Below are 17,909 nucleotides of genomic sequence, written 5' to 3'. Positions count from 1 at the left end.
TGTTTCATGTTCATAACTTTGGAGGATAATTATTAACTCCATTTCACAGATGAGGAAATGGAGATATTAGAGATGTTTCTACTCAGCTTTGATTCTGTTGCATTGCAATACTATTCCCACTATCATGCAGTCTTTAGATAAGAAGGGAAATCCTATTGAGAAGAGTTTCTATATAATACTTCCATGCAAGAAAAGCAGAATAGCACAAGACATAAGCCTATTTTGTTATATCAAACTTTTATTGAGTCGATGTATATCATTTTTATGTTTGAGAAAGACCTGATTTGGTATGTCAACACTGGCTTATAAGGTATAACACTGGCTGTATAAGGTAAGACGAATTGGGGATGGTTTTACTAAGAGCTAGAAAAGCTTTTGGTATAGCTACAATAATTACACACACAGCACAGAGATCTAATGAGTTTATTCTAAGTTTTCAGAAAATATGTACAAGAAATTAGATCTTTTCTTTTTCTTAGTTCCCCTTTTTTTTGCCTCTCTGGTAAGTCTGTTAACCCTTAAAGATGTGAATTCTCTAACTTCAGTTCTGAGTATAGATGTATCAAGTAGCTTTAAGACTAAAAGGCTAATCTTGACCAACAAAGACCATTGGAAACATTGTTCTTGTCCCCATCTTCCCTAATCAAGAGAAACTCACCAGCTTAAGACTTCCTTTCTGGGAGTTAACATGCCTACAATGATTTGAGTCACCTCCCAGAAAGACCAGTGGCTCCAGCTTTAGAAACTTTTGCACTTAATGAATTCTTCCTGTCTTGACTGTTTATTAAAGCAGCTTTATTAGTTGCTGAATATAATGATTGCTTCTGACTTTTGCCAGCAATCTTCCTCCTTTACTGTTTTCTTAGGTAGGCACCTCCGTCCCCTTCCCTTTGGAAGCCTTAGAGCTCTCAAATAAAGTTAAACTGTTGTGATTTCTGTCAACAACAACTGAACCCAATTCTCAAGCATAGACACCGACATACTACTTCCTCTTTCCCTATTCTAGTCTGCAGCCTCTGGTTGATCTCTCCTGGCTCTCTGACCATCAGTAAAGGCCAATGAAAAGCTCAAATCTTTTCAAAGACACAAGCCTATTCTACTTTGGGATCATATTGCTATGTTCCTACTTCTTACATCTCTAACCCTAAGAGATTAGAATACAAGTTCACAATTAGAAAAAAAATAAACATACAGAAAATAGATTCCTAGCTAACATTTAATTGTAGAATAATGGCTCCATATAAAGATAAATTAATGACTACTTTCCCATTCAAATAACTTTATCTTAATCTACTGACCATTTGCTTTCATATGTTCTTACAATATTCATGTGATTGATATGAAAAACTCAGTAGAAAAATATTATTAAATGTTCATAAAACAAATAATTTCTGATGTGTTACGACAGAATCAATAGTACAGAAACAAAGATATATGTTATTCTTAAAAGAAGATTATTCAAAGTAGGTAAAAATATAAGAGAAATTATTTTGCTACAAATTGCAATGCAATTTTAACTTAATATGATGACATTTTCTAGACTTAAAGATCATGCAGATCAGAATTAAGTAAAGTAATTTTTGAAGGTTTTAAATCAAAGGTGGAACTTCAGGGTTATCTTCAAAGTCGGAATTTTCAGCACAGGGTACAACTGGAGATTTAGCTTGGATTTTTCTGGAAGCAGGTTTTTTCTCTTGGACTATATTTGTCACATCAGGAAATGAATACTTGCTAGGATCTACTTCTAGTTTCTCAATTTGTTTGCTTCTAGAATAACAACAACAAAAATAAAGAAAATATGATTATGAAATCAGGTACTTTCAAAGCTATAAGGTGATTTAATTTAATAATTTAAATTAAAGTTTCAAATAAACTCAATTTAATTTAATAATCATGTATTAAAGATTGAATTATGTTCTGCATTCTGGGAAATATATCAATTTTAAATAAAACATGATGTCTTTCTATCAGAATAATAACTCATTTATATAGTGCTTTAAGAGTTATATAAACAATCCTTTAAAATGTGTATAAACAATCCTAGGAAATAAACAATGCACATATCTTCATTTTACAGGTGAGGAAACTTATTTGTCCAATATTACACAGCTAAAATTTTTACCAAAACTTCAGAACTTAGTTTTCAACTCAAAGACCAGTATTCTTACCACTAGAACCCATTGCCTCATTAGCTTACAATCTATTAGGGTGAGATAGCTCAACAAACTAGCTTATGAATCATTTCAAGAATATTAGCACAGACACTACAAACACATATATAGTCTGTTAATGGATGACAGTGGAAAGAATATCAACTCTGTCACTTTCTAGCATATGACTCTGAGCAAGACATGGAATCTCCTTGAGCCAGTTTCTATGAAATAATACTATCATGTCTATCCTCAAGTATTATTGTGAGGATTATTCTAAGTGATACAGTATATGCAAATATATTTATAGCTGTGAATGTAATATAATTATATGCTTTTACTTGAGAATGAATCTACGACTCATGGATGGACCCTCCAGTAATTCAACCAAACATCCCAATCTGTAAGTCTGGAATGTTTTCTACCATGGACTCTCTAAAGAGAATGCACCCAAAATGCCAGAGGCCTTTTAAGTATTTTTTAAATATATTTCCACATTTGTCATGCTGCACAAGAAAAATCAGATGAAAAAAGAGAGATAGAGAAACAAGAAAGCAAAAATAATATCAAAGTTGAAAATAATATGTTGTGATCCACATTGAGTCCCCATAGTCTTCTTTCTGGATGCAGATGAGTCCAATACAAGACCACTGGAATTAGCCAGGATCACCTCACTGTTGAAAAGGGCCATGTCCATCACAAGTGATTATCACATAATTTTGTTGTTGTTATGTGTAATGTCTCTTGGTTCTATTCACTTACATCTGTTCATGTCTCTCCAGGTCTTTCTGAAATCATCCTCCTGCTTGTTTCTTACAGAATGATAATATTCCATGACATTCGTATAGCATAATTCATTCAGCCATTCTCCAACTGATGGGCATCTACTCAGTTTCTAATTCCTTATCACTACAAAAAGAGCTGCTACAAACATTTTTGTGGGTCCTTTTCCTTTTTGGTGATCTCTTTGGGATATAGGCCCAGGAGAGACATTGCTGGATCAAAGGTTATGCACAGTTTGATAGCCCTTTGGGCAAAGTTCCACATTGCTCACCAGAATGGTTGGATCAGTTCACAATTCCACCAATTTATTAGTGTCCCACTTTTCCCACATTCCCTCTAACATTTATTATTATCTTTCTTTTCCTGTCATCTTAGTTGATCTGAGAAGTATGAATTGGTACCTCAGACTTGTCTTATTTTTAAATAATCAATAGTGATTTAGAGCTTTTTTCATATGAATAGAAATGCCATTAATTTCTTCATCTTCACTTTACTTTTCTGTCATATTAGCCAATTTAATCTATGTGAGATGTTGTCTCATGGTTATTTACATTTGCATATCTCTAATCAATAGTGATTTAGAACATTTTTTTCATATTTCTATAGAAATTACTATAGAAAACCTTGATTTCATCACCTGAAAACTACCTATCCATATCTTTTGACCATTTATTATTTGGGGGATGATTTGTATTCTTAGTTGATTCAGTTTTCTATATATTTGAAAATTGAGGTCTTTATCACAGATATTTGCTTTAAATTTTTTTCCAGTTATACTTACTATTTCCCTCCATCCTATAATTCCCCCATCTTTCTCTCTCTCCCCCTCTTCCTTCCTCCTCCTCCTCCTCCTTCTCCTCCTCCTTCTCTCTCTCTCTCTCTCTCTCTCTCTCTCTCTCTCTCTCTCTCTCTCTCTCTCTCTCTCTCTCTTCTTTCACCACTGTCCCTTATTAAAATTGTTTGGCTTCTCACTACTAATTTTTCTCAAAATACCTTCCTTTCTCTTAAGCCCCATTTCTTAAATCTTTCTCTTAGAGTAAGATAGATTTCGTTATTCCCACTTTGAGCCAATTATAATGAAAATAAAGTTCAAGCATTACCTATCACTCCTCTTTCATCTTCTCCTCCACTAGGAAAGGTTTTTGAGCCTCTTTTATGTGAGATAATTTTGCCCCCTTTTTAACCCTTCCCTTAATGCTTCCTTATTTCTGACCTTTTAATTTTATATTTTTAGATATCATCCCATGATAATCAATTCACATCAATGCCCTCTGTTTATATAACTTAACTGCCCTAATAATGATAAAGTTACAAGGAGTTACAAGTATTATCTTTCCATGTAAAGATGTAAACAGTTTAACCTTACTGGATTCCTTATGATTTCTCTTTCCTGTTTACCTTTTTATAGTTCTCTTGAGTCTTTGAAGTATGTCAGATTTTCTATTCAGTTCTGGGCTTTTTATTAGAAATGCTTGATAATCCTCAGTTTTATTCAATATCCATTTTTTCTTAGAAAATAGTGTGGCAGAAACTAGGCAATGAGCAACACTTATCAATCTTAAGCAAAATAAGGTTGAAATGGGTTTATGATTTAAAAATAAAGGGTCGTACTATAAGCAAATTAGGAGAACAAGGGATAGTTAACTTTCAGGTCTGTGAAGAAGGGAGGAACTTATGACCAAAGAAGAACTAGAGAACATTATGAAATGCAAAATGGATAATTTTGAATAAAGTTGCTTTTTAAGACATTTTCTTCTCTCATACGTTTTTGTGTCTCTTTTGTCATTTTCTGTTTTTTTAAGATGTTATTTTCTTCAGTATTTTTGTGCTTCCTTTGCCAAGCTGTTGATTCTTGTTTCATGATTATCTTGCCTCACTCTTATTTTTCCTCAATCTTCTCTTTACTCTCTTTTTTTAAATTTATTTTTTGAGGAATTCTTTTGAGATCATGAAATCAATTTTTGAGGGTTTTTGGTAGCTGTTTTGACTTTGTTATCTTCCTCTGAGTTAGTGTGTTGATGTTCTATGTCACTCTAGTAACTTTCTATAGTAAGGTTCTTATTTTGTCCTTTACTCATTTTGGTAGCCTATTTCTCAAGTATTAACTTTATGTTAAAGGTGGGCTCTTGGATGGAGGGGGTACTGTCCCACTCCCTACTGCTCTTCAACAGGAATATCCCATCTCCTTTTTTCTCCTTTGGCAATCTTCCTTGCCAATTATCTTCCCCTCTAACTTTCAAACTTTCAATATCTTAAGATTCTTTTCCTCATTTCTATACTTAGCTAAGATAGCTCCCATACTTAAAAAAAAACTACTCAATTTATCTTATCACTTCAAGTTATCATCCTACACCTCTCCCATCTTTCACAATAAGATTTCTAGAAAAAGTCACTTATGTTCCTCACATCCATTTCTTCTCTTCTCATTTTTCAATCCCTTTTCAATTGACTTCCAACTTCATTCCTCCATAGAAACAACTCTCTCCAAGACTACCAGTGATCTCTGTCTTGCCAAATGTAGTGGCCTTAAAGTGAACTTGTATGTAACTAGAATTTTAATCATGTTGTTCTTCCTAGACACTTTTTCTTTTTTGAGTTTTCATGATACTTCTCTTCTAAGTCTTGTCCTATATGATTGGCCATTCCTTTTTAGTGTCCTCTGATGGATCATACCCCATTTCCATCTTCTTTGTGTGCTCCCCCCTAGACCTCTATGCTGGGCTTCTTTTCTCTTTAAACTCCCTCTTTTGGTGCTTTAATAAGTCACCATGGATTCAATTGTTATCTCAAGGCAAATAACTCCCAGCTCTGTCTATCTATTTATCTGTCTCTTGAATTATGAACTATTTTCCATTTTCCAGTTGTAGGCACCTTAAACTCAAAATGTCCAAAACAGAATTCATTTGTTATTTTCCTCTCACTTCCCTCTATTTTCTTCCCAAATTCCCTATTATGACTGATAAACCCACTATCCTTCTACCAAATCCCCTCTTATCTATGTATATTTCCTCCTCCTCTCCATCACCCCAACTAATCAGTTACTAAGCCTTGTCAATATTTCTTTTTTTTCTTGGCATGGCATAGTGGAAAGAATGATAGTTTTAAAATCAGAGGAATTTCATCTGAATCTTGGCTCAAGCATTCTAATGCAGATACAAGGACTGGGCAGTGATTTCATTGGAATAAGGAAACTGGGTAAGAAATCTCCCTCTAAAAATGTGGGCTAACATTTTCTTTGCAACTTGGAGAGTTAAATTCAGAGGTGATTATTATGATTATGATTATATGAATATATGATTATAATTATAACATATATAATGAGGTGAGATAACTTATCTGGGGACAAAGGGCTAGAAATCAGGTGCTCTTCACTTTGAGGTAATAATTGACACTGAGCACTTTTCAGAAAAGTGTTTCATGTTCATTCTCTTATTTGATTCTCACAAAAATACTGATAAAGTAGACACTATTATTAGCTTCATGTTGTCAATGTGGAAACTGAGGCTCAAAAAAGTGAGAAAACTTGATCATTAGCAGACATCCAATAGGCAGGGAGCCAGGTTATCTGACCTGAGAAGCTGGTTTCTAAGGCACCAACATTTAAAACATCATTTTAGTTTGGAAGTAAAAAAGATTATTTTGAGTGAGGGAATGGTTGTCACTCCTGCTTAACTTAGTCCCCACAAGATCCCTGTCCATAAACTTCATTATCCACTACCTATATCTGTTATCCTTTTTTGTCTTGGCTTACCCAACTTAAATTACCTAGCCTTACCCAGAGGATATCCATCCATGCGATAAGCAAACTATGTTGACCAGGAAAAGGCAATGATAATGTCAATAAAATATCTCCTCCCAAATTATAAGCACCATAGACAGCCTGGGCAAAGACATCTTGAATGTGGCGATAAGTGATTGCAGCACTACTGAGTAATCAAGCTGATAGATTTCAAAAGGCAATAGTATAGTTAAGGAGGGCATGCATAGCTTGAAGAATCTTACTGAGAATTCTGTGAGAAGAGCAATCACTGCAGTAAATAGAGGTCCTGTCATCTGAAAGCCAGGCTCCTAATAAATTCGATGTTACTTGTCAGACTCAAGGTTGACACGCCTGCATAGTTCTTCTTCTTCCTGTGGCTAATCTTTTGCAGTGCTATTCAGCTACACTGACCTGGATTTCTTATAATTTACACATATAGTTGGAACTTAAATTGCTATGTGGAAAAAAGAAAAAATCCTATTTAACTGATTGGGAGGTAGGGAGATTACATTTCATCTAAGAACAAAGACCACACCTGTAGTTCAAACAAACCTCCTCTTTGGAAGCCTTTGCACAAACTCAGCTGTCGCCTTTAATCAGAGATGTGCCCAACACCTTGAATATGTTAGATTAGAGGCATAAATATAGCTTATTCATAAATATAGCTTACTCTTTTCTGTGGTTACAATATCGGCATACATATTTTCAAGGTATGTGCTGATGATAGGAAATCTGTAACTGTAATAATAATCTGTAAATAACTTAGTAGTTATATGTACTTTTCTGAGGCCATTGCAACTAGCACCTTTACAAATCACAATTTTCAAGTCTCATATTTCTCAGACAAATTTAATTATTTAATAATAACCATTTGTTCTTTTACTTTGTATAATTACAGGATTGAACAGTAATCTCCTTGCTTTGAATTAAAACTGCAAGAATGGAAAACTAAGGTTTTAAATAAAAATTTTTACCTTTTCTTTTGTTGCAATTTGTTTTTTTCATTATTTTTCTCAGGTGTACGTGCTTTTCTGTTAGCAGAGATTACTTCTCCTACCTAAAACAAAGAATGAATAATGTTATTTCTTGATATATCTTCCAAAACTACACAAAATGTGTTTGTATATATACATTGTTAAAGATTATTAAACATTAACAAATTTTCAGCTAATAGGGTCTGAAAGAATAAACTTTGGTATGCTTAAACTAAACAAGTAAGTACTTTTCAATAAAATAAGAAAAACAATGATTTCTGTGAGATCTGAGCTTAGAACCTTTAATTATGAGACAGATAACCTGTCTCTGCACAAAGACTTACATAAAAACATCATCCTGACAAAATATGATAGAAAGAGAATGTGGTTGGTCATGTAAAAAGAAAAGTCAATGACACAGGTGGTTCAATAAGGGAAGACACATATGGTTGGACAATACCTCCAGACCATCAATTATCACCTTTCAAAGTGGAGATAAATTCAAAATCTACATATCCAACTCAAATGTCTTCCCTAAGCATCATTTTCACATTTGTAAATACCTGCTTGTCATTTCCACTTGGATGTTCAAATGACACCTCAAATCCAACATACTCCAATTCATCAGATCCCTATTGATGCCATCAAAATCCTCCTGGTCAAAAAGCTGGTATGAGTAATCTTTGATTTATCTAAACACTTGCTAAATCCTGCCTATTCTATTTTAAGACTCTCTCAAGTTTATACATTCTTTTCCATTCAGACTGCCATGACTCTAGTTCAAGTTACCCTTATTTCCTGCTTAAACTATTGTAATGCCCTACAATAAGAGCCTGATAGGCTCCCTGACTTCCACTCCTGACTTACTACATTCATCCTTCACAAAGATGTCAAGATAGTATAATAGTCATCTAAAGCACAATAATCACCAGGATACTTCCATGCTGAAAAACTATTAGTATTTGCAGGATGGAATAGAAACTTCTTAGCCTGGCATTGAAAGCTTTTCACCATCCTGATCCACAGTATTCTCTTGTTCGCTCTATTATAACTTCAGTGTACTATCAGTTTTTTGATTCTGTTCCACACTCTTCTACATCTGTTATCTGGGCACATCTCATACCTAGAATTTAAGAAACTGCCATCTGCTAGAGAGAAAGTTGAAGGGAATAGAGGGGGTAGTTTTGGCAAGGAGAGGGTACTTCTACTTTCAGAAGCTGAAGGACAAGAGGAAAGACTGGAGATGAAGATTAGAGGTTTTAAGATGAAGATGAGTAAAGAATAGGAAGTTTATATCAAATGCCCTCAACTTTCTCGGTAAAGTAAGAGGCAATATCTTTGGCTTGCAGAGAGGGGGAAGTACAGGAGGTTTAGAATAGTTCCTGAGGGCAATGGAGCAGGGAATATATTAAACAGAAGTGTTAAAGAATACCTTATTAGGAAACTGAGAACGTTTCCCTATAGGGGAATCCAACCACAAGGTAAAACCATTTAGCTGGATATCTGTGTAGGTCTCAGGGAGTAAAGAGGAGCTCTACAAAATTTCTGCGGGATTCAAAGTTAGTTTTAATTACTAAGAAGAATGCAAACTACAGTATGATGCTATGGACATAGAGGATTTTAGGACTATGAAAGGCATAACTTACTGGAAAAAGAAAATGTTAGCATTTATTGCCATACTATTGAAAATTACTGAAGTATTTTTGTACATTATGTGAGATGGAATAAAAACTGCTATACCCAATGTATGTATCACTACTTTGAGTGTTTGTAAGGGACCTGAATAGTCCAGTATCTTTCTAACGAAAAAGGCTGGGGAGCTTGCTTCTGAGACATTGCCAAAATCCTGGTGATGTCTCAGGGAGGTACCTTGGAGAAACTGTAGAACAGGCACAGATGATCTATCACTTGTTCAAGTCAGTTAGCTTTGTATTGAATAGGAGGCTCTTGAATGGGTTGTGGAGGCATTTGTTGTTAGATATGTTAATTGGCTTACCTTTAGTCAGCCCCATCACTTTTGCTTCAGTCTCTCCTGAGGGAGCTCCTTAGCCTTTCAATCAACAAGTCAGGAAAGAATCCATGTCATAAGAGATATTCAGGACTTCTCCCTTCTGAGGTCACACAGTCCCCCCCCAAACGGGCCTTGATTTTTGGCTTTTTCATTTTATCTTTTCCACTGTAGGTGACAGTGAGATATTTGGAGCACCCCAGCATTCCAGACCAAAACTGTTATCTCAAGCAACATGGACCCATGCTAGTGAAGGTTGAAATGACTGGTGTGGCAGTACTAATATACGCACTTTATGAGATAAGCTTTAGGTACAAACTGAAGTTGAGCCTACTGTCCCACCCCAGATTGAAGTGACATAGTTGGGGAATGGTCCCAAAATACTGAGGGGGAATGCTTCTAAGTTTGTTCTTGTTATATTTTTTAAATAAATACAGCGTTAAAAAAGCTTATCAATATTAAGTAATTAAATGGAACTAGAGTAAGAATTACTGACCCCTAATAAATGGTGGTACAAAGTCAGTAGGATTCAAATTAATAACAATAGAAATAGACACATATTAAAAGGTTAACCTGACACTACACTTATATATTTGGAAGCTGCACATGAACCATATCAAGCTATAGTCTGGTATTTTCTAGCTCAAACTATGAGTGGGGCCAAAATGAGAAAGCAGGGGATCTAGGGAGTGGAATGGAAGGGGACCATCACAAGGTTGAATCTGGTTCAAATAAGTGCAGCTCTTAGGTTGCTAGACAATGGTTACATTCATAATTTCCACAGAAATCACAGAATTGCATGCTTTGAGATGAAAAGGACCTCTGCAACCATCTCCCCAATCAATCTGCAAAAGAAATCCTTATTATGAATATATGACAAAGTCATCTATCTTTTCTTCTTGAAGCACTCCAAAAGAATAGCCCATTTTACTTGGGGCCAACTCTAATTGTTAGAAAGGGCTTTTTGGTTTTGTTTTGATTTTTCTTCATGTCCAAATACAAGCCCCTTTGCAAGCCCAAGTTTGTCTCTTTGTAGTAGGTCACAGGCAACTTAATTCCATTATTGTCTTTCCACTGACCTTAAGGTAGCTTTCAATATTGATTTTTGGGGGATTGTGGGGTTATATGATTTGCAGCCACATAACTTGTAGAATATTAATGTTATAAAGATTTTTGTATATTTCTTTCAGGACAGGCCACTGAATTGTTGAGGTCAAAGGTAAGAAGGAGCTTCAGAAGTCTTATACTATAACCCCTAATTGAAACAAATTCTATCAACCACCAGCTAGAAAAAACATGCTGGGATGTGCCAGATACCTCATTCCCACCTAGAATGGAAAAGATAAAACTGAAAAAAGCCAAAAATCAATCTTTTTGAAGACCTTTACTGACAGAGACAGGGACTACCTTTTGAGAGAATGCATTCTATTTGCATAAAGCTCTAATTTCAGAATGTTTTCTTTAAATCAAGCTCTTATCTGCTTCACTAAAACTTGCATCCATTTCTGGGAATTCAGTCCTAAGGGATCAATCATAAGAAGTCTAATCACTCTTCTTTACGATAATCTTTGACTGAAAATAACTAAATATTCTCAAACTATTCTTTTAACAATATATTTTAAAATTTGCCAAGAGTTGAATAGAATTTGTTCATTCATCAGTATTTTAAAGATTAACTTTTAAAAAAAGGATAGTCTTTTTGAAAGTTTTTTTGTAAAGACTTTCTTTTTGGAGGGTGTAAACTAGGATAACGTGATTGCTTATAGTCCTTTTGAACTCTCCCTCCCATTTACCAAGACTCTTTTTAAAAAACTCTAGCAGTTCTTTCAGCTGCATGGGATATAATCCATCAGGGCATTATTACTCAAACTCTTGCTTGCTTATTATAATTTAATTTTAGTTTCTTCTACTTATTAGATTTTTTTATTCTTCTTCCAGTCTAAAGATTATTTTCCTTGGCAGAGAATAGAAACAAAATAAAAAACTGAGTAGTTTTGCTTCCTCTCAATCATTATTTGTCACAGTCCTATTTAACCAAAGACATCCTATCCCCTTTTTTGCTTTTTTGTCCCCTAAAGTAGCTTGAAATGCCATTTTTCTTGTCCTTGTCATTCACTAATCTTAGCTTATGAGAAGTTTTTAATCACTCCTACTACTTGGTTTCAGCATTGTGCCACTTTTGTATTCAACTTCAGTTTTCAGGAATGTCATTTTCTATAAATATGATTTTAAAATCTAAGTTTGTATATGATTTTCCTGTGTCCCTACTGATTTCTTTAGGCAGCCACTTTATTTCTTCTATGCGAGAATTATTTGAATCTTTATATCCAAATCGAAAACATTCTTTTAGGCAGACTTACTTTTCTAGGTATTTCTCTGGCCTCTTGGAAATCTGCTCTTCACAAGTCTAGCATGGGTTGGATCTTGTCCAACTTTTCCCTATCTCCATAGTAAACTGCAAGGTGTAGTGGTCATATCCTTCCAGGAGCAATTTGTTCCTCCTTATGCAAAGTCAGAATTAAGTCCAGAATAACAGTTCCCTTTATCACTTCCTCCATCTCCTGAACTCACATTGTTAGTGAAGCAAATTAAGAATTTAATTTGCAGTTGCCTATCGATGTCCATATAGTTAAAATCTAAAAACGCTACTACATGATGTCTCTGTGGCTCATTCTTTCTTACCTGATGATGATGATGTAGCACATTTTCTTCCACCACAATATTATTTGTGTTTGCCTTTCTACAGACTTGTATTAAAAAGTTTTGAACCAAGCTTCCCCAAATTATGAGCCAATCAGTTTACTATACCAGACTATTACTTCACTGTTTCTGCCCTTCCTAAGATATATCCTTCCACATAGACATCCCAGATATTAATTATCAAACATTCTTCCAAGTTCTTTCCCTCCAGGACCAACTGAAAGGCCAAATTCACATATTAATTCTACACATGAAATTGAAATTAAGAAAAGCATTGTTGCTGTTGAGTTGTTGCAATCATGACCCCATTTGAGGTTTTCTTGTCAAAGATAATGGAGTGATTTATCATTCTCTTCTCCAGCTCATTTTACAGATGGAGAAACTGAGGCAAACAGGTTAAGTGAGTTGGCCAACATCACACAGCCAGTAAGTGTCTCAGGCTGGATTTAAACTCAAGTCTTCCTGAATCCAGGGCTGAAGCTTTATTTACTGTTATCACTTAACTGCCCAAGAAAGGCTCTGACATTTTTCTAATTCTAAAAATAGAGAAATTACACTAAAAACACCGGTGTTTTTTTACTTGAAAACCATATGCTTTTATATACAATCTCCTATTTATAATGATTTCTGCACCTTCTCCATTAGCATATTATTAAAAAACCCTAATATTTACATTTTCACATAATTATTGTATTCTGTGATGATTACAAGTCATATTTACATGGATTAGGCTTGTTTTGTTTGGTCCCAGAGGGCAAAACTGGGGAGAGTAAATGGAAATTGCAGAGAAACAGATTTCTGCCTTACTATAAGGAAAATCCCAAGAATTGAACTCTTCAAAAATAGGACAGGCTGCCTCAGGAAATAGCAAAATTTCTATTGCTGGAGATTGTTAAGAACAGGACTTATCATTTGTTGGAGATATTGCAGAAAAGATTATTTTGGCATGGATTGGAATGGGTAATCTCTAGATCCATTCTAATTCTGTGAATCTTTGACTCTTTGAGGTCCCAACTTTTTTCTGGGACAACTTAAAACATTGCAGATGTATTAACAAGAAAATGGAACATGTGCCTAATTACTATCTTTAAAAAAAAAAACCCTCTTCAACACTATTATTTTTCTGTGTAATAAGCAAGGACAAAGATTCTCTGTGTTTAAAGAAATGCAAATAGCTTAACAAATTTAGAACTTTTCTTCACAGAAAATTTTGCTGCGCTCCAGAATTTAAGGTTTTTGGTTTGGGATTTACTTTTTTTTTTAAAGATCTCTCTGATTGATCTAGTCACAAAGCCTCTTTGCAGGCCAAAAAAAAAAAAAAAAAAAAAAAAAAAAAAAAAAATTCAGGATTAGCTCTCTGAATTAAAACCAGAAAAACAAAGAATTAACACCCAGATGCCAGGATTTCCACTATTCATAGTAATAGCAAGATAATATATTAGCACTATATTTGACTCTCCCCTCACTCTTATTTCTCTTGTAAAAATCTGTTACCAAGTCCTGTTGATTTTATTTCCATATCATTTGATTCTTTCTTCTCATTCTCCCTATTCATATGACCTTATTAGAACCTCTCATTAGCATCCATATGGACAATTGCAGGAATTTCTTAACAGTTCTTCTGCCTCCACTTTCCTCCTCCTCCAAACCATGCTTCATATGTAAAACTTCAGTCAAGTTACTCCCTATCTCAAAAATTTTCAGTGGCTCATCAATGAATATGAGTAAAGTTTATACTATTTTTCTGACATTCGAGGCTTTTTATAATCTTTTCCCAATCTTATCTATTGCTCTCCTACATGAACCCTACTGCTCCTGACAAATAAGACATACCCCTATTCTTCAAATTAGTCTTCTGCTTCCTAGTTTTCATACATGTATTTATTGTGCCTGAGATATCTGAATGCCTTCTTTATCCTCTCACTGATTTGTACTAATCCTTTAAAATATCTCAAGTACTATTTCTTCCAAAAAGCTTTTCAAAGATCTCTCAGTCAGTTTTCTTCTGACATTCATAAAATATGGTATTATAACTCTTTAAAATATTTGGCACTTATTATTTTGTATTACATATATACATATATATAACTAAGTTAAATGAAATCTGGGGAATTGGGAGATTTAATATCTTTAAAGCAGCAATTTGAGTATCAACTACTAATATAAGATGTAAGATATCCAAGATAGCTGAATATTGCAACACAAAGATTATAAACACTTTATGCATCCTCACTCCACCACATAATTGCCCACATTGACTGGCCTTCTTTCCTTCTTTCTTTCAAAAATACTTTAAGACTCAAATACTTTAAAAATTTATTCAATATAAAGAATAATGATTACTTGAACTTAATGGAAGAGAATGGAAAGTAAATAAATGCTACTATGTAGTAGCTTATTTTGTCTCCTTTGAGCCTCACAAAAATCCTGCGAGGTAGATACTATTATTTTATTTATTTTACAGTAGAGGAAATTGAGACAAACGGAGATTAAATCATGGAGAAGCTATCAACAATTACTTTAAAAAATGTTTAGACAAATAGTTCAATTGTATCATTAATCATATCATTAAATATCCTTGAATTGTGATCATTCATAAAGTACCTCAGGGGTCATCTAGCCTTTTATATTATGGAAACATCCCTGGTATGTGACCATCTCATATTTACTTGAATTATCCTAATAATAAGGAACCCACTCCCTATAAGAGGTACCTACTTGACTGATTAATAGAATATGAATGTATTAATTTTTAAATTCCATATCATATAAACTATAACTAAATATAGAATCAAAAGTAGAATAACTTGCATAATTTGCTCTGGATAATAAAGAGGTGCAAAATAAAAGTGATGGCCATAAAATGCAAAGCCACATGTGGAGGTCCTTAAAAGCTGAGTAAAAGACTAGACTTTACTCATTACTGAAAGAACTTGACATCATACTTTTATGTTATATATCAACCTGAGCATGTGAAACAATTACTCCTTTAAGAATTACATGTTCAAATATTTTATTTGCAGATTCTGCTTGATTTTTTTCATTCACTACTGTACATACATAGTTCATGCAATGTGATTTAAACCAACATAATTTTGCAATATTATAACCAAATTCTTTCATATCCTCTCAAAATTCTACTCAACTGTTACTCAGTATGTTACCTGGCAATGACTTGAGCTAACACTGAAATTCCTGCAAAAATAAATGCCCCAAGAATCAATCTTTTTAATGCTGCAATATTGTTTATGCTATATGTCTAAGGGGTTTCTTAGAAAATTGCTTCCAAACTTGTTTTTACCTAATGCCAAATGTTTAGAAAACTAATTAATGCCAGTAGGCAGAGTATTCTAATATGCCATTAACCCCTTTATTTGTACTGCATAAGTAAATTCCTACAAGAAATTTCTATTCCCAGTATTTTCAATCTGTCTAAATTGTTCTGATACCAAGAAATTGTGAGCTATTGCTTTGCAATTCAAAAATTAGTCATTTAGTAGAAAGCTCACAACAATTAGGCCTGGATATTAAAATAAATTATTTTTCTAATAATCCTTATATCAGTATCAATCTAATTCATTTGTTAATTGTTAATTTCCTTAAAATTTCTTCCTGTTGATACTTATCACCAAGTATCTGTAGAATGATGTTGAATATTTTAAACACTTGGGTTTTTAGGATAGAATATATATGTCACAGATAACTTCAAAGTTAATGAAAAGATTGTACTTGCCTCTCCCTTGTTTCATATTGAAGTTAATCAAAGTTCCAGGAGAGCATATTTTTCCTCACTACAAGGAAAAATGTCCTAAAAAATAAAACTATAAAAAAATGAAATTTCCTGAATTAGGATAATAGGTTCCTTCCTTCATCATGACCGGTTTAAGATATTATAGAAAGGAACCGAATTCAGGTGTTGAATTACTTTGGACCACAGGTCATTTTTAATTGTGAGATGCTGCAATTATGAAAATTTATAGTTGAAATTTGCTGCCTTGGTTTAAAAAGTAAAACCAAGGCCACTTTTTACTACAAATAGAACAACTTTCCCAAAAAAAATCCTCTTAAGGGATTTCTCTAGGAAGAATAAACTAGTTTACTTCTTTCAAAATCAGTTTCCTCTTCTCCCCTCTTCCTCATCTCCAGTCACTCAAGTACTTTCTGTCATTTCTCCTCCTTAACTCTTTTGTCATATGTTGAAGTGCTCTTATTCTTTACCAAGACTAGCTCCTCTCCTTGTTTGTTCAATTTATCCTATTCCATCCTGTCTCATCCAAAAGAGTGCCCCCTCTGTCATCCTCTTTCTTTCACTTATTTCCAAACTCAATCCTGTCCAAAACATTTCCTACTGGTCACTGAGGTCTCTTCCAACCTTCAAATTCTATGATTCTATGGGACTGGAAGAATAATAGTGGTTTCAGCAGGAATTATGAAGCTTGGAAGAGGGTAGAATTGAAGAGAAAGATGGTAAGTTCTATTTTGCACATGTTCATGTTTGAAATGAATTTGGGATATCCATTTCAAAATGAGGTAGTTACAGAATTAACCCTTAGAAAGATGGCTAAGGCTGGATATAGAGATATAGGAATCACATGTATAAAAATGGTAACCGAAACCATGTAAACTTGATCTCACTAAAGCAGGGGATAGTAAGGAGAGAGACAAGAGGACACAGGTCTTAGGGGACACTCATACTTAGAGAAAGAGATTCAAACACTTTAGCTTTGTTTTAACAGATATCCAGTTAGATGATTGGAGAAAAAATACTGGTAAAAGATAGAATTGCTGATTTTTATATAAAGCAATTATGTGTATATACATATCCATAAATGTTTTTTTTAATTAAACAAAACTCTCTGAATCAACTATTTTGAAGTTTGTCTTTTTGATGGTATGACACAAAAGATTATCAAAATATTATAGCATAAAGGTGGAAAAAATCATAAAAAATATTTCCTCCTCATTCCCAAAAATGTTTCTTGCCAAAGTTATTCTCAAAGAAGAAAATAGTCTTTCCTAACTAAACTGACTAAATTATCCTTGTTACTTATTTTCATTAGGTTCTCAATGCCTGTTTATTAAAAACAACAACAACATGATGATGTAGAATGGTTCACCAACACCAGATATCTCCCCATTCCTGTCTCTTCTCTGAACTTTGGCATGGTAGAAAAAACAGGAGTATTAAAGTCATGAGAGTTGTGTTCTGCTACTAAATGGCTACGGCCAAGTCACATAAACATTCTAGGCTTTGGTTTTCTCATTTGTACAGTTAGATAAGTAGTCTGTAAGATCTCTAAAGCTTCTCTTTTTTCCCACAAATTTAGTTCCATATCATCTCTCTTTTTAGAAAGTCAGTAATATATCACTAATATTATCACAGTAATTTGTCAGTGATGTTTAAAAAGGCAAGGTAATATATCACTCATGTTTATTTTGTCCTTTTAGAACCTAACTCTTTCTACAATCATCTTTCATCTGTTTTAATATGAATTACCACATTCAGAGGATTACTGAGGCCTGATATGGGATTG

The 17,909-nt window shown here is 33.9% G+C and overlaps 1 protein-coding gene across 5 annotated transcripts in view; it reads right to left on the bottom strand.

The window, feature by feature from the left end:
* Nucleotides 1-220: 220 nt before the first annotated feature.
* The window catches only part of DNAAF11 (dynein axonemal assembly factor 11), a 100,577-nt gene continuing 82,888 nt past the window's right edge, over nucleotides 221-17,909 (bottom strand). For all 5 annotated transcript variants that reach the window (XM_074265413.1, XM_074265403.1, XM_074265376.1 and 2 more), the window contains 2 exons: nucleotides 7,668-7,750; nucleotides 221-1,767 (listed from right to left, as the gene is read on the bottom strand). In XM_074265413.1, the coding sequence (XP_074121514.1) occupies nucleotides 1,590-1,767; nucleotides 7,668-7,750 (261 nt within the window). In that variant the 3' untranslated portion in view covers nucleotides 221-1,589. The remainder of the gene's footprint in view (nucleotides 1,768-7,667; nucleotides 7,751-17,909) is intronic.

The sequence above is a fragment of the Sminthopsis crassicaudata genome, chromosome 1 (assembly GCF_048593235.1).
Source record: "Sminthopsis crassicaudata isolate SCR6 chromosome 1, ASM4859323v1, whole genome shotgun sequence".
NCBI lineage: Eukaryota > Metazoa > Chordata > Mammalia > Dasyuromorphia > Dasyuridae > Sminthopsis > Sminthopsis crassicaudata.
This window is presented reverse-complemented; position numbering and strand designations above follow the sequence as displayed.